Source organism: Sus scrofa, chromosome 9, assembly GCF_054392235.1.
Source record: "Sus scrofa isolate SSC_HxYL_T2T_F1_AM1 chromosome 9, Sscrofa_HxYL_maternal_Yorkshire_Landrace_v2.0, whole genome shotgun sequence".
Taxonomy (NCBI): Eukaryota; Metazoa; Chordata; class Mammalia; order Artiodactyla; family Suidae; genus Sus; species Sus scrofa.
The window spans coordinates 71633358-71655053 of record NC_139391.1 but is presented as its reverse complement, the minus strand read 5'-3'; the positions used below and the strand labels follow the sequence as shown (position 1 = coordinate 71655053).

General features: G+C 44.8%; 1 protein-coding gene across 38 annotated transcripts in view; it reads right to left on the bottom strand.

Annotated features, from left to right (window-relative positions):
- The window catches only part of SRGAP2 (SLIT-ROBO Rho GTPase activating protein 2), a 279310-nt gene that overhangs the window by 128988 nt on the left and 128626 nt on the right, over window positions 1-21696 (bottom strand). For all 38 annotated transcript variants that reach the window (XR_014815658.1, XR_014815666.1, XR_014815655.1 and 35 more), the window contains exon 4: window positions 5825-5987. Coding sequence is in view for 23 of the 38 variants with exons in the window: in XM_084976859.1 (XP_084832985.1) it covers window positions 5825-5987 (163 nt within the window). In the remaining 15 variants the exon portion in view is untranslated. The remainder of the gene's footprint in view (window positions 1-5824; window positions 5988-21696) is intronic.

Genomic DNA, 21696 nt, shown 5'->3' with positions numbered 1-21696 from the left:
TGAATTGCCTGGCTTCCGAGCCTAAGCGTGAGCAGCTGTCAAGGGCTAGAAGCAGTGACTTGAACAGCCAAGTTGGAGGTACTTTCAGTGCGTTCCAACTACACGAAGGGAGGAAGAGAAAACAAGACTGTCTTCTCCCCAGTAGGAAAAAGCACACCCAAGTTTATCTCTGTTTAAATGGAGAAAATGAGAAAAATGATTTCTCTTCTTGGTGGGATTCTTTAGAACATACCTCTCACGGAGACACGATGGAGTTGGGAGTAGCAGTTGGCAGTATTTGGCCCCCGGTTTTGAAGCCACCGCATTAAACAAATGAAGGCGGCAGCAATAATATTTGTCCAAACCTTGGTTCCAACCGGGGCTAGACAGGCTGAGCTTTCATGACATGAAAGGAGATGGCAGGAACACCAAATGGGCTCCATGTCCCCCTGAGTTCCAGACAAAGTGGGCCTGTTTCTAAGCGTGGACAGGAGGCTACTTTCTCTAGATGTTAAATTTAGCGAAAGGAATCTCTACTGTGGCTTCATGCAACATGTAAACTATGTCCCAGCAGACATAACCACAAACCAGAGGGCAGCAGGGAGCAGCCCTTAAGGGGGTTCAGTAGCATAGAGGGGCCAATTGTGCAGCCACCCTGACATCCCCAAATTAGCTGAGTTAGCTGTGCGCCAGATTTTCGGTCAGTTCTCAGATTTAATGAGTCTTTGTTTCCTTCTTACTAGAGATTCTGCCCCTGGGGAGAAAAACATGCCGCCCTATTTCACTCTCAATTCCAGCTGCTTGTCCAGACACCAGGTAGGAGAAACCAGCCAATGCTGATGTGTAACAACTCCCTACCCTTTGAAGGGCTGTGTGCAAGAGAAAAGGTTAGGTTAATTCTGAAATGAAATACCTGGATTTATTAGGGAAGAGCAAGAAAATCCAGGTACCCTCTCCTCTGCATACAGAGAGGCCTAATAGAACACGCCCGTAGGTGGAAAACCTTGGGATCTGGAGCCAAATGCCAGTATTTAAATACTGGCCTCACCTCTTTGTTCCTTCATCTCGCCAAGCCTAAATTTCTTCCTTCATAGAATAAGGATAATAGTAATAACGACATTATAGACGTATTGTAAGGATTGATCAAGATAATGCATACCAAGTGCCTAACACTGTACCTGGCACAAAAGGGTTCAGAATATTTGGGTTTTGATTATCAAAACCTTTGCCAGTGAATCGTTAGGTTTTATAAATTAAAAAAAAAAAAAAAAAAAAAAAAAAAAGCTAAGGAGTTCCCTGGTGGCTTAGTAGGTTAAGCATTGTCACTGCTGTGGCTCAGGTCACTGCTGTGGGGTGGGTCTGAGCCCTGGTCCAGAACTTCTGCATGCCCTAGATGCAGCCAAAAAAATTTTTTTTCTTATAGGAAGAAAACCGGTGATTTTTGCCAGTGACAGATTCAAATTAACATTAAACTCTGATAAATTTTCACAGGTGTCCACGGCTGAACCAGAAATAAAGGGATCTTTTCTGAAGCCTGTGTCTCCAGAGCAATGTGGGTTTTCCTTTTGCTACTGGAACCAAATTTACAGGTAAAATAAGAGGTATCTTTATTTCACATATTTGGAGTCCAGTGTGGCGTCTCTTGGTTGCTGGCCATCACAGGTAACAGAATCTGAAACAATGCTGCATTCTGTAGGAAGTATGGTCCTCAATCACTGAACCTGGCCCCTTCTCCATACCCATACCCAGTTTTCTTAGCTCCTATCTCAGGGACTACAGCTTACCTGCGGCAATTTAACAAAGGTCACCCAACAACCAGATGGAAGCCCTGAGTGGAAGAGGCTTTGGTCATCATACAATGACAGTGTATTAGATTTCAAGGGCAGAGATCATAGCGCCCAAACACTTTTCTTTAAACTTGAGGGAACTGAGGCCCAGAAGGAGATGTAATTGTCCAGAGTTTCAGAGTTACTAGCAAAGGGTCCCTTGGGAAAGGGCTCTGTTAAGGACAATGCCGGATCTTTAACCTACTAAGCCACCAGGAAACTCCTTAGCTTTTTTTTTTTTTTTTTTTTTTTAAATTTTAACAGTACAAAGGAAGCCCCATGAAGCTTCAACATAACTGTCAGGGCGGCCAGGGACATTCCTTGGTTCTCTTACCTAATCACTATAGCCTAAGCAGTGAGATTCTCATTCTTCACATGCAACACATTCTAAATGAAAGAGACTGAAAATCTAGGTTATGGAGGAAGAATGCTTCTCTGGTCCATGACTAGAAAGCAGAGAGGCTCTCACCCAGCTGAATAGAATTAATCTCCTTTTATGATTGGCCAAACCAATTTCTACCTGAGAGTTCTCTGCCTACACTGGGTCCCAGGGGAGAGAGAAAAAAGGCTCTCCACCCTGTGGGGTAGTAATCATTGGCTATTCAACAAGCCTATGGATAACTCGAATCAGCTGTAATCTGACTGATGAACATTATACAGATGAAGAGTCCTATGATCTGCACCTATACAATATGAACACATCTCAGAAATACAATGTTGAATGAGAGAAACCAGACACAAAAGAGTATGTACTGTATGATTCTATTTATATAAAGTATGGAACCAAACAAAAGTAATCTCTTGCTGTGAAAAGCCAAGACTGATGTTACCCTTGGGGGGTTGGCAACCACCCCTCCCAACCCCCAAAGACTAGAACGGAGCATGAGGGCTTCTGGGAATATTCTGACCTTTGATTTGGGAGCTGGTTACCAGGTGTGTTCAGCTTGTAAAAACGCAGTGAGCTGTAAGCCTAGGATATATGCACTTTTCTTCAATGAAATGTAATATATAAATGTCCTGTGATGAACCAGAAATCCGTCCTTACACCCTCAGCATAGAAATGCATGGCTTAAGGCGGTCAGTGCTTAGACCACAGCTAGGACTATCATTCATGGTGGGTGGGGAAAGACACCACATCTTTTTTTTTTTTTTTTTGTCTTTTTGCCATCTCTTGGGCCGCTCCCGCGGCATATGGAGGTTCCCAGGCTAGGGGTCGAATCGGAGCTGTAGCCACCGGCCCACACCAGAGCCACAGCAATGCAGGATCCAAGCCGTGTCTGCAATCTACACCACAGCTCATGGCAATGCCGGATCGTCAACCCACTGAGCAAGGGCAGGGACCGAACCCGCAACCTCATGGTTCCTAGTCGGATTCGTTAACCACTGCGCCACGATGGGAACTCTAGGACACCACATCTTATGTACATGCCATCTGCTTAGGGAAACAGGCACCTTTGGTGAAATGTGTGAGGAACCAGGAAGACTCATGGTTTTGATAACTGGCTGTCTTTGGCAGAAACAACTCTGAGATCTACAGGGGTTATAAGACTCTTTCAGCTTGGTTCTTCTCTAACCTTCTGAAGCTGGGAGAAAAGGGAGCTGAGAGATTGGGTGAAGTCTAGACAAGCTGAACATGTATCATAGAAGTTTCTCCTCAGATGAACAGAGAAAATGGAGGAGGAAACTATCAGTCAACCCCTTTTCTTCTCAAGATAGTCTCAGTGGCTGTCCAGATCAGAGTGAAGCAGTATCTGATCACTGTCAAAGTTCCATCTGTGTAGGTTTAAAATTTTTTTTTAAATAAGAACTGTAGATATTTAACAAGATGATCTGATATACACACACATAGTGAAATGATTACAATAGTCAAGCTAAATTAATGTATCATTTCCTCACACAGTTACCTTTTTGTCAGGGGGAGAGGGGTGTGTCCTTGGCACGCAGAACCTCCCAGCCTGGGGATCAAACCCGCGCCATAGCCGTGACAATTCCAGATCCTTAACCGCTAGGCTACCAGGGAACTCCCACAGTTACCATTTGTGTGTGTGTGTGAAAAGAACCCCTGAAACCTCCTCTCTTAGCACATATTTCCAGTACTCAGTACAGTACTCAATTAACCATAGTCATTGATTTTAGTCATATACACTGGTCACCCAGTGTTGTGGAATAATTTACGTTAAGACAGGCAAGTGAGAGCAGATGCTGGAGAGCATGGGGAGATGGTGGAAAATACCCTCGACCCTAAATGAAGTGTGGCCCCAACCACAGCACAGCCGGGCCACTAAAAATAGCCAGTGAGCTCTGTGAACTCCTTTCTCTTCCTTCTTTTCATTCTCAGATGATTGTGCCCCTAATGTCCTGTCTCTAAGACACAAGGAAAGCCTCTTTACAGACACAGTTATGTAGCTGGAAGATTCTAAATCAGTTATTTTGTCGTGCTGGTATAAACAGAAGAAACTGGGTTCAACTGCAAACCTACTGAGATCTGGAAAACTTCCTAATGTTAAGAATTGGAGGAGTTCCTATCATGGTGCAGTGGAAGTGAATCTAAGAACCATGATGTTGCGGGTTCGATCCCTGGCCTCGCTCAGTGGGTTAAGGATCCAGTGCTGCTGTGAGCTGCGGTGTAGATCACAGAAGCAGCTCGGATCTGGCGTTGCTGTGGCTGTGGCATAGGCCGGCAGCTGTAGCTCCAATTAGACCCCTAGCCTGGGAACTTCCATGTGCCGTGGGTGCAGTCCTAAAAAGCAAAAAAAAAAAAAAAAAAAAAAAAAGAATTGGAAAACTGACCAACAGCTAAGGTAACTAGTGACCACAGTCCTGTTTACTGAAGTCCATTCTCTTCCAGCGTCAAATTTTAACATTGGATTTTGTCAACTGGAAGTCAACGAATTCCCTATATACAAAACCAATAAAAGAGCCCTACGTATCCTCTTTTTACATGTTACTTGCGGGAAGAATATTTGCCTTCTAAAAAGTCTTGTGGGGATGCCAAAGCTTGAATGTTAGACATGGTATATCCTGGACAATGGTTGGGGCCATTTGTAGCCAAAAGTCACAAATAAATGACTCCATTAAGAGCTCAGATTGAGAGAGCTTAGAAAGGAGCTTCCTGGGTTTCTGAGAGTTTAGTTCCACTACTGACAGATAAGGTGAATTTGCTATGAATTCCTTAAGATTATCACAATTGGAGTTCCCATCGTGGCTCAGTGGTTTAACGAATCTGACTAGGAACCATGAGGTTGTGGGTTTGATCCCTGGCCTTGCTCAGTGGGTAAGGATCCAGTATTGCGGTGACCTGTGGTATAGGTCAAAAAAGCGGCTCGGATCCCGAGTTGCTATGGCTCTGGTGTAGGCCATCGGCTACAGCTCCAATTCAATCCCTAGCCTGGGAACCTCCATATGCCGCGGGAGCGGCCCAAGAAATGGCAAAAGGACAAAAAAATAAAAAGATTATCACAATTACTTTTGAGTTTTTCCTAGGTCAGGTTTTTTGATATACACTCGAGGAATTGTGACAAACAACCGAGCTTCGGAAAGCGTTCAGGGACCCAAAGACAAAGATAAGTCATGATAAGAATAACCAAATTCATGACCTCACCTTGGCCCAGATGAGAACCTGAGAAGAGAACTAAACTACAAACATAAACAGACATGAATTTGTAAATGAACTAGAAGAGGAAATCAAGAAGTGACACTGAAAGGTCCCCGAATCTCAACAGCTTCACGTATCATTTAAGGAAATAGACCCCACATGGACATTATTCATGTTCATTATTAATATATGCAGGTTATGCATTATGCTGCAAGACCTGGGGTTGTACCTTGCAAATGGTCACTTTCGCAGGGCTACTATAAATTTAGCTCAGAGATGAAGAAAAAAAAATGCCAATCCAGTACTTTTTTTCTTCGTAAGTGCATGGTAGGGAATGACCAAAGAAAAACATTTTAAGTGGGCCAATAAGATAGTCTTCTTCGTATTTACAAGACTGTGTCAGTGACTAGAAACAGCTCTTTACCTTTTTAAAGAGTCTTCCTGAGTCCTCACTGACTTGGACAAATCGAGGAATGATATTATTCAGGTAGATGTCACTCAAGGTAGTGTGGTCCCTGCTCTCCCGCTTCACCTGGTTTAAGAGGAGATTCCAGCAGTTGACTGGAGAGAGAACATTCTGATCCTTCCTGCAAAGAAACAGCAAGGAAAAAAAAAAATCAGTGTTGGTAAGCAGGCAGGGCCAACATCTATGACAGCAGTCCGTGTCACACAATCATGCGATCAGAGCCAAACCAGGAATAAAGATGTCTTTCCCGAAGCTGCACCTTTAGTTTTCCCTTTTTCTAAAAACTCAGTGGAGGAGAAAAGGGGAAAATAAGGAGAGGGAGGCCAGAGGACAAGGAAAAGAGGAGAAAAAGCAGGATTATCTATTAAACATCTATTCTGCTCTAGAAGCTTTGGAAAAGCTTTATATGATAGGCAGTATCGCATCTAAGTGCCATTATTTCATTGTCAGAAAAGAACTACCATTATCCCCATTTTCCTGATTAAAGAAAACAAACAAACAAACAAACAAAACACCTTGGAGAGGTTGTCCCATGCCCACAGCTAGTAAGGAGTCCCAGAGATGGTAAGAGGGAGCCAGGGACTAGAACCACAGGTCTGTGCTGACTGCAACAACTGTAGCAGGTCTGACTCCAAAGTCCATAACCATAATCACTAAGTCATTTGATGTGTGTCTAGGGTTGGAAGCCAAAGTTAGTCTCTAGACAAAATCTATGCTATAGACTAAATATCCACACATTTATCTATTGAAGGATTCAGTGAAGACAACTATAGAGGCAGCTGCTATGAAAACATTTCCTAAAAACTCCTTCGTGCCACAGAACACATCTAAGGAGGTTAGATTTCATTGACTAAGCCATCTTCTCAAGCTCCATACAGTCAGGAACACAAATCATATCTGAATACGTGTATTTCTAAGACATCTACAGCCTAAGTGGAGCAGAAAAGCACCAAACCTAGCTGCTCATTTCTAATGAAAACACTGTGATCCAAAAAGATTATTATCTGCTCAGCTCACAGCACTAATTTAAGCAACTTAAGAAAGTTCCACATCTGCAAGTTGGATTTCTTTAAGGAGAGAAACAAAAGGCAGGAGGCTATTTATCAAGGGCTTACTGTGTACTCGGCTCATGGCTGGGTCCTATACTCATGTTGCTTAACTTGAACCCTACAAAACCTGATGAAGTGGGGGCTATCAACCACATTCAGCAGACGGGGAAAGTTGGACTAAGAAAGGTGAACTATCTGGAGTTCCCGTCGTGGTTCAGTAGTTAACGAATCCAACTAGGAACCACGAAGTTTCGGGTTCGATCCCTGGCCTTGCTCAGTGGGTTAAGGACCGGCATTGCCATGAGCTGTAGTGTAGGTCGCAGATGCCGCTCGAATCCCATGTTGCTGTGGCTCTGGCGTAGGCCAGCAGCTGCAGCTCCGATTTGACCCCTAGCCTGGGAACCTCCATATGCCATGGGAGCGGCCCAATAAATCAATAAATGGCAAAAAGACAAAAAAAAAAAAAAAAAAAAAAAAAAAGAAAGGTGAACTATCTTGTTCAAGGTCACATAGCTAAAAAGTGGCAATGCTGGAATTCAAGAACAAGCCTTGTAATTGCAAAGAGCATGCTCTTAAATCACTGCAAAGTTCTCACAACCTGTTTATTCCCATTTCCCTACAGTCAGATTCTTAAAGCAAAGAAAGTGAGCCGAGAGCAGCTTGGTTATCGAGTCTGCACCACCTCCACAGGGGAGCTTGTGGCGGCCAGGCACCTGTGACTTGTAGAGCATGGAATTCAACTTAGAAGGGCTCTTTCAATTCAGGCGTAGGTAACTATTAATAAATAATCATGCCACACCTATTCTGGCTTCTGAACACACCAGACCATTAAATCTGTCTAACCAGCACCAAGAGGCTGCCTCAAACCAATGAATATTAGAGTCCAAATTGCAACGGTTCTATACCTGTCCTCCACCTCCACCCCCGACCCCCGGGCACCACACTACTGTGGTCAAAACCCCTAAGATGTATTCGCTGACCACTGCAGCAACAATGGTATCCGATGACCTTTCTAGGGAAACTAAAAGATTTCTATGGAAATTAGGGAGTTCCCGTCGTGGTGCAGTGGTTAACGAATCCGACTAGGAACCATGAGGTTGTGGGTTCGATCCCTGCCCTTGCTCAGTGGGTTAAGGATCCGGCGTTGCCGTGAGCTGTGGTGTAGGTCGCAGATGCAGCTCCGATCCCGCGATGCTGTTGCTCTGGCGTAGGCCGGTGGCTACAGCTCCGACTGGACCCCTAGCCTGGGAACCTCCACATGCCATGGGGCAGCCCTCGAAAAGGCAAAAAGACAAAAAAAAAAAAAAAAAAAAGATTTCTATGGAAATTAAATATATACTAGCTAAGGGCGAGAGATACATGTAATTATTCCATTCCTTTAAAAATGTCTAGCGTCTGGAAAAAAAAAAAAAAGTAAACCAGAAACAATCCTAAACTCAAAATGGTGAGCGATTGTTGCATTGGCAACATTTGAAGTTTCCACTGTAAGAAAACTTTCCAGTTGATACCAGATCAGTTTCAGTTACAAAATTCTCAATAATTTAGTTTACATTTTTATTGGTTGGCAAGACATCCATATTCTCAGTAAGCATGGGATAGATACACTTGCTTTTCAAAAGGCCTTAACTTTACAACTGGTTTTCAATGTTTCTTGTGGGTGAACGTGGGTTGATGGTCCCTCTTGGTTCTTCTCCAAAGCACTTTACACACATAAAAATGACACTACAATTCAATTTTACAAATGTATAAACATCTGTATCTTTTTTTTTTTTTTTTGGTCTTTTTAGGGCCACATCTGCAGCATATGGAGGTTCCCAGGCTAGAGACTGAAGGAGCTGTAGCCACTGGCCTACCCCAGAGCCACAGCAATGCCAGGTCGGAGCTTTGTCTATGACCAATATCACAGCTCACGACAACACTGGATCCTTGACCCACTGAATGAGGCCAGGGATCGAACCCGCATCCTCATGGTTACTAGTCAGATTCATTTCCACTGAGCCACAACAGGAACTCCAGACCTCTGTACCTTAAATGAACAAAGTACAGTAGTAGAGGCTTTAGTGGTTATAAAAGTCCTGATGTCACAGTACAGTGTGTGTGTGTGTATGTGTGTGTGTGTGCAGAGACCTATAATATAACAGAACATCAGAGGTACAAACAAAGGGCCAAGAGGCTCAGGCACGGACACCACAGATCACAAGTGGTGGCAGGAGAAGCAAAACCAATCCGACACGATGAGAAAGGATGCAGAGCATAAATCCCAAGGGGACCCTTGAGTAAACAAAGATGAATTAATAAAAAGGATGGGCAGGAGTGGGACTCTTTTCAAATGCCTTATCACTTAATACTCATAAATGTATACTTACTAAGAACGTCTTAGGGGCTACAAGTGCTTTGACCACATGCGTGTATTTACTTCCATTTTTACAACCTTAGCAGGGCGGCTATTACTGGTTTCGGTGAGCAGGAGCTCTTAAAGCATGGAATTACAGAGAATCACAGTTTAATTTCAAACAACTAGAACACACCCACCCAAATGAGTAACACCCAGTGAAAAGTGTAAGGGACCTGGACCCTGCTTCCCTAGAGTAGACACCATCACAAAGCCTCATCAGCTGGCCGCCCAGGTGAGCTTCAGTGTGCAGTTATAGGCAAGCTCTGTAATAAAGAATCAATGTGTGTATCCAAACTGCTGAAAAATGTGCTATTGATTAGAAAAGATGTTGCTCTGCACAGGTTTAGGTTTTTAATTCAACCTGGGTGCCTCCTTGGGTAAAGCTGTTCAGGGGAGCACATGATTTGACACAGAGTGGCCGGGTTCGATTACACGCCACAGAAGGCTCAGGGGTCTACGCTAGGTTCACGGTTGATCACGGTTGGGTAGTGAGAATGTACACGCTCAATATCGTCTCATTTCATTTTCAATGGCTATAAAGCTTATTATATATTTCCATTTACTCAATTAATACTTAGAAAGGAGAAAGGGAATAGCTGCTAGGTAAGGTTAGTGACGCAACTTTAAAACAAAAACATCGGGGAGTTCCCGTTGTGGCGCAGTGGTTAATGAATCCGACTAGGAACCATGAAGTTGCAGGTTCGATCCCTGGCCTTGCTCAGTGAGTTAAGGATCCTGCTGTTGCTGTGGCTCTGGCATGGGCCGGCGGCTACAGCTCCAATTCGACCCCTACCCTGGCAACCTCCATATGCCACAGGAGCGGCTCTAGAAAAGGCAAAAAGACAATAAATAAATAAATAAAATAAAACAAAAACTTCCTTCTTTCATAAGCGTCTACATCAATTTCAAAGATCTCAGAACAACTTGTCTATGTCAATCGGGATTTTCTCCATATCGAGCGAGCAATCCAAACCAGAACCTGAAAGAATTCGGATGCTGAAACAGATATAAAACTGCAACTCTGATTCATAATCTGGACTTCAAAAGTATCTTGGGTTCATAAACCCAGCCTCATTGTTCTCAACGATTAACTCGGTCATAAGTACTCTTTGTACATTTACACTTTAAAAGGAGATTTACACCAATAAAGCACTGCTCCGATCTGCTGCATATATAGGGAGTTCCAGGTAAGATTTTTATTTTAAAAAAGGAGCCCATGGCCCTGAAAAAACAGTATCAGACTCTGTTGCCTGTTTCTCCTAGGGGTTCCTACTCTCTTTTACTATTAGTGCAGCTTTTCATGCAATATTTTTGGTTCGGGGAGTCTGTGTGCTTTCTCAGACTTATTTCTCCTTCCAATGGAGGTGTTTTAATTAATTCATCTGTTTATGTTGGGATCGTGGTGGGGAAGGAGAGGTGTGGGGATGTAGGAGGGGAACACAAATTCACTGCAGAGACAATTTTCCCCGCCCACATGAACAAAGGCGAAACACACTTCGGGGTGGAAAATGAGCAAGTCAACGAGACGTGATTTCATAGGGAGCATATTAAGGTTCTGCTAGAGTGGTTTCCTGCTTCAGCAGCTTTGCAGCCTGATTTTTCTTTGGGGCCGCTCGAGCCCAGGGAGCGTCATTTGGTCAGGAGATTGAAATTTGTCTTTATATCTTTTCCATCTATCATTTGTTTGCACAGTTTCTTTACTTTCTCCGCCCCCGGAGTCTTAGGTTGTGTAATACTTGGGCATTTAACGAAAAGGGTCTGCATCCCTTAGGCATGTGCTGAACAGCTGCAAACCTCCTCAAACACTAATCCCTAAAAAGCAGACAAAATATCCAGAAGTATTTTTCTTACTTAAACATTTTATTTTTTCAGGAGGAAGATCAAGAATAATAATACTATGCTTGAGAGGGAATGACTCTGGAGTCAAAAAATAAAAATAAAAATAAAAATAAAAATAAAAAAGAGGCCCAGAAACTCCCAAGCCAGCTATGCATGCACAGAAGAGATGGTCATTATAAATGCACTGAGCGAGCTAAACCCCCACAGCTGAATCATTAGCTTCAAATACATTAGCTCAGTTTTTCTCCTTCAACTTCAGACTATTTATGGCCGTTCAACAAACTTAGCAACCAATCCTTCAAGGGATTTCTCCAGAACATCCTACTGTGAAGCGTTAACCTCAAGGTCCAAGTTGGCCTCAACACTACCCTTTTCTTCATTTCTCCTCTGGATGGTTTCAGTTGTCTTACCTATAAAACGGACACATGCCCTGTCGTTGCACATCTGGCTCCCGGAAGAGCTTCAAAACATGGCTGCAAAACTCTGTAAGCTCTCCTGGCCCAAAGTAGCATTTCATTAATAACTGCTAAGTTCACAGCTCTGCAGATGGGCCGCGTGACACAAGCCTGGCAAGACCGCATGGCCCGAGCTTCTGCATTGTTCCACTGAGGGACATTTCCTTTGGCACCAGTGGTCTCTGACTTGCCTACCTCTCGGGGCTCTTGTGTGTCTCAAATGAGACAGGGGATGCAAAAGAATTACATCAGCAGTAAAGCACTATACAAATGTGAAGAAATAGCATCATTTTTATTTCCAAACAAACCAGGATTCAGCTTTTATCCATTTCCGACGTGCTCCTCACCCGGCCCTGGGCCAGGGCCAAGAGCGCAGCCTGCTGCACATGCACAGCCCTTAGCAAATAATGGTTGGGATCAGACAGCAGCAACAGGCAATTAACCAAGCAGCTGTAAGTCTCTGGGAAGACGTGAGAGAGCTACCAACGGGAGAGCAGAATTTAATCTTCCAGTGTCCTTCCCCTAAGGAGCAAGGTGGAACAATCAGTCTGGCATTCCACACGGGAACTGTGCTGAGGTAGACAGGACGGAAGCCAAAGGGAGCCCAGATTGCCAGAACTGTAGATGCTTCTGCAACTTCTGCTGAGTCCCCCTTTCTCAGTATTCCTATCAAACCTGCCAGTCTACATCTCAAGATGGCAAACGTCAATACACGTAACCAGAATGTGGTTTCTCACTTTTAAAATTAGACGTATATGTGATGATAGACAAAGTCCCAAATGGAGTTTGAATAAATACATCATTCAACATAGATTACTGAGTACCCAGCTATGAGGAGGATTAAAAAAAAAGGTACATGCATAACAAAAAGGATCATTTAGTGACAGTCGGACAGGAAACTAGTGACAAGGAGGAGGCTGGTTTTTAAACCGAAGTTCCTTCCTGGCACCTTGATGAAAATGAAATGAACTAGGGCAGCCAAAGAGATTATTTTATTCAGATGAGTGTTATTAGCCTTTCTGGCTTATTTTCTCTATTATGCATTTTGCTGATGCTGACAGAAGCAGACTGGCTGGATAGAGAGGCAAAGCCGCAGCGGATTTATGGCTTGACAGTGCCATGCATAAAATCAGACCCTTGCTGACCCAGATAAGCCAGAGGATGGATAGGATTTGCTGGGGAAGGTGTTAAAAGAAGGAGCGGGGAAAAAAAAAATCACCAAGGTGGGAACAGACTTGAAAAAGATTCTGCCTATAATGGTGGCTGCTGGTTGTGTGACAACCAGCAGTACAGCGGCAGCCTGGAGGCATCTTTCAAAGACAGGCGGGCGAGCAAGCAGGGAGCGGGAGCGGGAGCGGGCAGGCACACTTCCCTGGGCTTATCACAGCTACAGCTTCAGCTCTGCCAACAATGAGATCAGAGTAGGAGAGTTTGGAGTCAGAAAGAAAAAAAGGCCAAAGGCAAAAATTGTCCATATAGAGAAATGAGCTTTCAAATTTTTGGGGACAAGTTACTACCACAAATTGTCTTCAGTAGCCTAGACAGATGATTAGAAAGGATTCAAGTAGTGGTGTAGCCACCTTACTCAAAATAGTCTAAACTGTCCCCTATAATCAGGTTTGGGGGAAGAGCTGCATGGAAAGGGAATTCTTGTGGCTCTGGCTTGGTTCCAAGGGGCCCAGCCACACCCTTGGATAATGGTATATCCAAGAGCTGGGAGCTTAGGAATCTGCTTTGAAGTGAAGACTGGACTAGCACGTGTCTGACATCTTAATGACTGTTTCCTGAATGACTGTAGGACCAAGGTTCTTCTGAGTGAGGTTAGAGAACCAGGAGTGGTTCCGAAATCTGAGCCACTGCAGATGCTAAATGCAAATGGCTCCATCAATTTATGTCAAGTGAGAGACTTAGCCTTCCCTTCAAACACCACCCACCCAACCACATTCATGGTGGTGAAAGGAGGTTAGAGGTTTATTCAAGACAACTCTGTGGGAGTTCCCGTTGTGGCTCAGTGGTTAACGAACCCGACTAGGATCCATAAGGATGCAGGTTTGATCCCTGGCCTCGCTCAGTGGGTTAAGGATCCGACATTACCATGAGCTGTGGTGTAGGTCAAAGACGTGGTTCAGATCCCGTGTTGGGACCCCGTGAGAAAAAGCATGATTGAGGGGATCAATCCAAGATTTGAATTTTTCCATCCATATTTCTTGCCTAGACTTCTAACAGCTTATTGTCCAGGCTCCTTCTCTGAGCCCCTGATCTTATCTTCTTATCTCATTCAACAAATACTGATTGAGTACCTACTATGAGCCAGGCACTGTTCTGGGCACAAGGGACAAAGGGAGCAAAATTCTTGTTTCTGACCTGCTTCTCCCATGTCCACAGACCTTTTGGACCCAAGACAGGACTTTCCTGCTCCTAAACTGTCCATCAGCTATACCCCAGATCTATCCCTGGTCCTGATGCTTGGGTGTCCACTGGCGTGGATGACTCACTGTGAAACCCTGATTTAGCTGACTTAGAATAGCTGCCTGCCCATCAGCCCACTCATGGCTTCTGCAGACCTGGGGTGTTCCCTTCATTTCCATCCCGTGTCTTGCCACTAGTATTCTCAGGGAGGTATAAACAAAGAGGTTATACAACCCTCCGTGTGTACTCTGGGTACTACCTAAATGCTGGAGAACAAAAACTACACCAGTATGATCCGTAGGGCCAAGGGCTAGAAATTTACTCATGTATTAAAATTTCCCCGGATGGCTTCTACCAAATAGGTTGTGATCATATCAAAGGTCTGAGCTGACTTAATTAAAAGAAAATATCATAACAGGAGCAAGAGACATAACAAAGATATGACTGATGACCAAAACCAAAAAAGTAATACAGATTTCTCAGCTGAAAAAGACTTTAGAACCATCTACATTAACAGTTGAATCCACATATTCCATAGAATAACCTGTAGCCAACTCTACAATTATATCTTCAGTTTTTTTCTTCTTGAGTTAATTAAGATGTCACCAGAAACCCCGTTAAGTAATTACCGCACATGACAAATATACAGAGGAAAAAAATACACGCAGATGTGTTACCAGATTTTTTAAATGAATGGAATCTTGGGAGATGACTGAGACAGACAGTCTGGCTCACTCCTGGTAGCTCATTCTAGAAAAATAAATACCTGTCTTTGCCAAACTGGAATGAGGTCACTCAGAAATCCACATGCTTATTTTCAAAGCAGTAACCACTACCTTGGTGCAAGGCATCTCTCTGGTACCAGGCACGAGCAGGGAAGCTGGATCTACAGCCAATAACTCCTCCTGCCTGGCAAATGGTCCTGAAACGTGTCAAGTACCAACAAGCTGCTTGGGAAGAAGGGGTATCCCTAAGACTCAGACCTCCCCCATTGGAATACCTGTTAATGGGACCGTGTGTTTCCTTAGATGGCTCATGATAACAATGAGAAAGGAGGACTAAAGTAATGCGATTTCGTTCTAAGAAACTACAGAGCTACATGGAATGAAGCCTAAAGAGTCATCAGATCAGGTTGCATGCATCATCATCACTTCTCCTGTTATTTTGATATTTATCTTGCCTTCCCAGAGGGAAGTCTCTTGAGGACAGGGGAGACTTTGGAACAGTCAGTGTATATCCAACACCAAGAATAGGTGGGCAGTTAATCAGTGTTGGCTAATGACAGATGTCACAGCCACAGAAATCCTGTAAGTGTTGAGCACAGTAAGACGATTCATTTAATGAATAGTTAATATCTTCAGCCTCCATCAATCTTGCCCTAATCAACTGCTATAGCATGAATCTGGGTGGCTGTTGAGTGACTGGATGTGAATGTCTATTGGCTTGTATGCTCTAATTTACAGCATAGTATTAACCTTGATGATACTTTGCTGGTAAAATTTTAAAGGACTGGGTGGAATTAGAGAGGCCCTGGTCAATTTCCGGGTTAGTAGGTTACTGAGTCCTACAGATGTGTAAGGAATCTGGATGAACAATGATATGCCATCTCAGCAAGGTGGTGCTCTGTGGAAAGCACCCTGAACCATGCTGATGACCTATGATCTGGTCTTAATCCTGTCACCTGCTGGCCAGGTAACCTTGGATAAGTCACAGATGTATTCTGGGCCTCAATATTTCTTTTTCTTTTCTGTTTTTTTAGGGTGATACCTGTGGCATATGGAGGTTCCCAGGCTTGGGGTCCAATTGGAGCTGTACCTGCTGGCCTACACCACAACCGCAGCAATGCAGGATACGAGCCACGTCTGTGACCTACACCACAGCTCACAGCAATGCTGGATCCTTAACCCACTGAGAAAAGTCAGGGATCAAACCTGCAACCTTATGGATGCTAGTCAGATTCATTAACCGCTGAGCCACGACGGGAACTCCATGGGCCTCAATATTTTCTTTATCTGCTTAAAAAAAAATAAATGGAAGGAGTTCCCATCGTGGCGAGGTGGAAACAGATCCGACTAGGAACCATGAGGTTGCAGGTTTGATCCCTGGCCTCACTCAGTGGGTTAAGGATCCGGTGTTGCCATAAGCTATGGTGTAGGTCGCAGATGTGGCTCGGATCTGACGCTGCTGTGGCTCTGGGGTAGCCTGGGAACCTCCATATGCCACGGGTGCAGCCCTAAAAAGACAAAAGACAAAAAAAAAAAAATGGGGACAGCAGATCTGCCCTGCCTAATCACATGGCTATTATCGAGATGAAGTCAAACAAAGTGATGTCCATAAAAAAAAAAAAAAATCGTAAACATTACAGTGATCTATACCTACAAATCATATCATCATATGTTATTATTGTTATAACAACTGTTATTATTTGACAATCTGTACAATGTATTTACACCCACAGAGTAGCTAGACAATGTCTGAAAAGACAAACATGGCCCCAAACTCCCAGGCCTTATCACCCACATTTGCAATGAATTTGCTTTATAAATGTTGTATTTTGTCCCTACACTTAACTAGATAGGAATGTATTTTGTTGCTATTAACTTATCATCTTGGTTCTCTGGAAATTCCCAGCCTCAGTGGATCTCCTGTGGAGAAACCTAGGAAGGGCTTTAAAGGAAAGACTTTTAAAGCACAAAAAGAAGCACCAGAGGGTACAAAAACCAGAATCACGGTATTTCAGAGCTAGAAGGGATTTTCAAGATGGTCTAGAGTCAAGCCCAAACTTGTCATTTTCTTTTTTCTTTTTTTTTTTTTTGGTCTTTTTTTAGGGCCAAACCCATGGCATATGGAGGTTCCCAGGCTAGGGGTTGAATCGGAGGAGCTACAGCTGCTGGCTTATACCACAGCTCAGGGCAACGCCAGATCCTTAACCCACTGAACGAGGCTAGGAATCGAACCGGCAACCTCAAGGTTACTAGTCAGATTCATTTCCGCTGCACCACGACGGAACTCCCACACTTGTGATTTTCTAAGTGAGGAAACAGGCTCCCTGAGGAGCCTGCGGTCACAAAGATAAAAGCAGAGCAAAGCAAGGATCCAGGTCTCCTGATTAACAATCATTTTCTTCTTTTATTGTGGTTGTTGCTCTGTTTCAACTAAGATGCGCTTAGCATCTCTAAAGCACTGGTGCTGAAAGAGTTAATAGACCAAGCTCAGCTGCCCGAGCGCCCCAGAGCGCAGAGCTATTCTAAGACAACACATAACAGGAATACCAAGGGTCCATGAACCCAGAGGGAGCAAAACTGCTGGTGCCTAACGGCGCCGGAAAGCATGTTGACACACTGCATGTGGTTACACATGAAAGGCAAGTGAAGAGGAAAACCAGTTCTGAATCCCACCCTATTCTAATTTGGGACTGGCTCTGGGCACCTACTGGAGGGCTGGGCCACACCCTAGCCACTCTGTAAAATGACCCTTCAGTTCCTTCACTCTCTATTCTGCGGCCTCAGTTAACTCCTTCTCTGCCTTCACAGGGGCCATAACAGATATTAAAAGAAGAGGACGGAGAATTCCCGTCCTGGCGCAGCAGAAACGAGTCCGACTAGGAACCCTGAGGTTGCAGGTTCAATCCCTGGCCTCGCCCAGTGGGTTAAGGATCCAGCACTGCTATGAGCTGGGATGTAGGTCGCAGACGTGGCTTGGATCTAGCGTTGCTGTGGTTGTGGTGTAAGCTGGCGGCTACAGCTCTGATTAGACCCCTAGCCTGGGAACCTTCATATGCTTCGGGCGTGAGCCTAAAAAAGACAAAAGAAAAAAAAAAAAAAAAAAAAGAAGAAGAAGAAGAGGATGATCAGAGGACAGCAAAAGTCCAGGAGTGAGGGTGGGGAGACTGGGGTTACTCAATCTAGATTCAGAGGGTACCCACTAATATCTACCACCTCCACTCAAGGGTGTGATCTGAAGCCTTGAGCAGCCAAGATCCTAGTCCATGGAGAGCAGTTGTCCTAAGTGTGAATGTTCAGGACCCCACATCTCCTTGCATCAGAATCCCCTGTGGTACTTGTTTAAAATCTAGACCCCTGTGCCATTCCTGCCAGGGATGACTGATGATTCACTAGGGTCGGAAAGATGGTCAGGAGTCTGCATTTAAATTTTTTTTTTTCTTTTTGGCCATGCTCCAGGCCAAAAGATGTTCCCGGGCCAGGGATGGAACCTGTGTTACAAAAGCAACTCCAGCCACAGCAGTGATAACACCAGATCTTTAACCCACTGAGTCACCAGGGAACTCCAGAAGTCTGCAACTCAAATACTTATCCCAGGTAATTTTATTTATTTTTTATTTTTTTATTTTTTTGTCTTTTGTCTTTTGTTGTTGTTGTTGTTGCTATTTCTTGGGCCGCTCCCGAGGCATATGGAGGTTCCCAGGCTAGGGGTCTAATCGGAGCTGTAGCCACCGGCCTACGCCAGAGCCACAGCAACGCGGGATCCGAGCTGCGTCTGCAACCTACACCACAGCTCACGGCAACGCCGGATTGTTAACCCACTAAGCAAGGGCAGGGACCGAACCCGCAACCTCATGGTTCCTAGTCGGATTCGTTAACCACTGCGCCACGACGGGAACTCCTATTTTTTATTTTTTTGCTTTGCTTTTTAGGCTTGAACCGGTGGCATATGGAGGTTCCCATGCTAGGGGTCAAAGTTGAGCTGTAGCCACTGGCCTACACCACAGCCACAGCCACTCAGGATCTAAGCCACGTCTGTGACCTACACCACAGCTCACGGCAACACCAGATCCTTAACCCACTGAGCGAGGCCAGGGATTGAACCCGCAAGCTCATGGATCCTAGTTGGGTTCATTAACCACTGAGCCACAAGAGAACTCCCCCAGGTAATTTTATATGCACCAAAATTTTAAGAACAAATCCTCTTAAAGCAATTTTTTCAAACTGTGAGATACAACCCATTAGTGAGGTTAAAAAAAGCCAACTTAGTAGGTCACCAGCTAGCATTTCTCCAAAAATGAAACAGCAAACAGTGGAACAGCATAACACTGAACAAAGTAGAAAATATCAGAATACATCACATAGAGCAAAGATCTCTAGGTATTGTTCTACAAAAAGGTTGTTCTCAGTTATTCTTGTAAAAATATACATAGGTCTGGAGGTCCTGCTGTGGCACTGCAGGTTAAGGATCCTGCGTTGTCTCTGTGGCAGCACAAGTTCGCTCCCCGACCCTGCACGGTGGGTTTAAGGATCCAGCATTGCTGCAGCCGCGATGCAGGTTGCAGCTGTGGCTCAGATTCCATCCTGCCCTGGGAATTTCCACATGCCGTGGTGAGGTCAAAAAAAAAAAAAAAAATGTTGGTGTGTGTATTCTAACTTGGAAAATAAGATATTCTGGGGGGGCGGTGATGACATACGCAGACCTTTTTAAGAATCTGAAGATTCTCTTTCAAATATTCACCTCCAAAGAAGGGAATGAAAGAGGGAGGGAGAGAAGAAGAGAGGGAGGGAGGGATAGAGGGACAGAGAAAAGAGGTTCTTATGTATATGCACATCTTAAGGTGTGTGAGTCAGGGATCCCTGAACTTCGGGAGGCCTGTCCTCTGAGGACTTCTCTTGGGGACAGTTCCTTTGGCATTTAGTACTCTGGTCACAGTAGGCACCCGATGGCCATTGGACTGTGCCAACAACTTTCTCCCGATGCTCTGCAAACGACTGCCAGTGTCTACATGATGCACCTGTAAGATGCATGGCCCCACCACGTTGATTCTCTTCCTCTTATGTTCAGGGTGATGAGAAATGTCAAAGTTAAACAATGTTCTACAGAACACCAGGATGAAGCCGATGGCAAAGGCACGATGTCACTGCTGCCCGAGGAACACACTCTGTCTAGAGTAGGCAGGGACAGCCTGTGGAAGTGGCACCTTTTTGGCACCCCTATGGATAAAGTCATTAGAGAAACATATACTTTATTTCCAAGTTAGTGGCTTCTCTGACCTGTGAAGTTACCCACATTTAAATATACAGAGACCCAGCCTCACTTTTCTGTTCACAACCAAAAGGATAGAAATTCCTTAGCCCTTGCTGGAAGATTCAAAAAGAGCAGAGAGTTCCCTCATGGCTTAGTGCTTAGGACTGAGCACTTAGGACTGAGTGCTTTCACCTCTGTGGCCAGGGTTTGATCCCTGGTCTGGGAACCGAGATGCCACATCAAGCTACTGCAGGCAGCAAACACACACACACACACACCCCAACCCCCCCCCCCACAATTAGAAAAAGAGCAACAATCCAGTCTGATTATTATTATTATTGTCTTTTTGCCTTTTCTAGAACCACTCCTGCGGCATATGGAGGTTCCCAGGCTAGGGGTCTAATCAGAGCTATAGCTGCTGGCCTACGCCAGAGCCACAGCAACGCGGGATCCGAGCTGCATCTGTAACATACACCACAGCTCAAGGCAATGCCGGATCCTTAACCCACTGAGCAAGGCCAGGGATCGAACCTGCAACCTCAGCGTTCCTAGTCAGATTTGTTAACCTCTGTACCACGACGGGAACTCCAATCCAGTCTGATTATTAACACCATCTCATCCCAATGGTTAAACCTGTCTGCATGTAGGGAGAGTAAAAACGGGGACTAAGGATGTAGAGAGCAGCCCTTGCCAAATGAGGGACTCAGAGAAGAAATGGAAAGGTAGCAGGCATGATGTAGAGAGGGGACGGGGGGACGGAGGAACAGGAAGGAACACTAAGACAGAGAGTCCAACCTCAAAACTATTCCGAAATTCCCTGATGCTTTTCAGTAATTTGTTTTCATGTGGTGGATATTGGCACAGCATCTAGGATGCTTTGGGTCTGGTCTGTTTTTGAACTTAAGCTGTAGGCAAGATTCAGAACAGCTGGAATCAGCAGCACGGACCATGTTACATGTGCCTGGAGGAAGGAGAGACATACAATGAATGTGTGGGAGACGGAGGAAGCGGGTTCAACAGGGCAGAGGAAGGGGAATCTGGAAGCCATCCCTGGACCGAGAAGAGAAAATGCCAAAGTCAGAACTGATGGAAGAGAGCTATTAAAGAGACCAGAGCATCTGAGTGAGAAAGCCAAGGAGGAGAAGCAGCAAGGCTCTCAGAACTGGGAGCCAGCAAACAGGGCCAAAATTCTGCAAGCTCACATGTCAGCGAGCAGTGCTCCAAGGGACCAGATCAAGAGCATGCAAAGGTCCTACATCAGGCATATTGCATGAGCTACTTGGTAAACAGTCCTCACAGCCATAGCCTAGAACTGAGGTGAAAGCTGGATCCGTGGTTCCCTAAATGCAACGGAGGTAATCATGGAGAACGACAGAGAGAATAGCAGTTCCCGCCGTGGCGCAGTGGAAATGAATCCGGCTAGGAACCAGGAGGTTGCGGGTTCTGTCCCTGGCCTCGCTCAGTGGGTTAAGGATCTGGCGTTGCCATGAGCTGTGATGTAGGTCGCAGATGCAGCTTGGATCTGATGTGGCTGTGGCTGTGGCTGGCAGCTGTAGCTCCGATTTGAGCCCTGGCCTGGGAACTTCCATGTGCCCTGGATGCAGCCCTAAAAAGAAAAAAAAAAAAAAAAAAGAATCAGCAGAGAGAACAGGAAAGGGGTAGTCTTAGGAGAAAGTGGCAGGGGTCCCAGTCCATAAGGTGACATTCCCA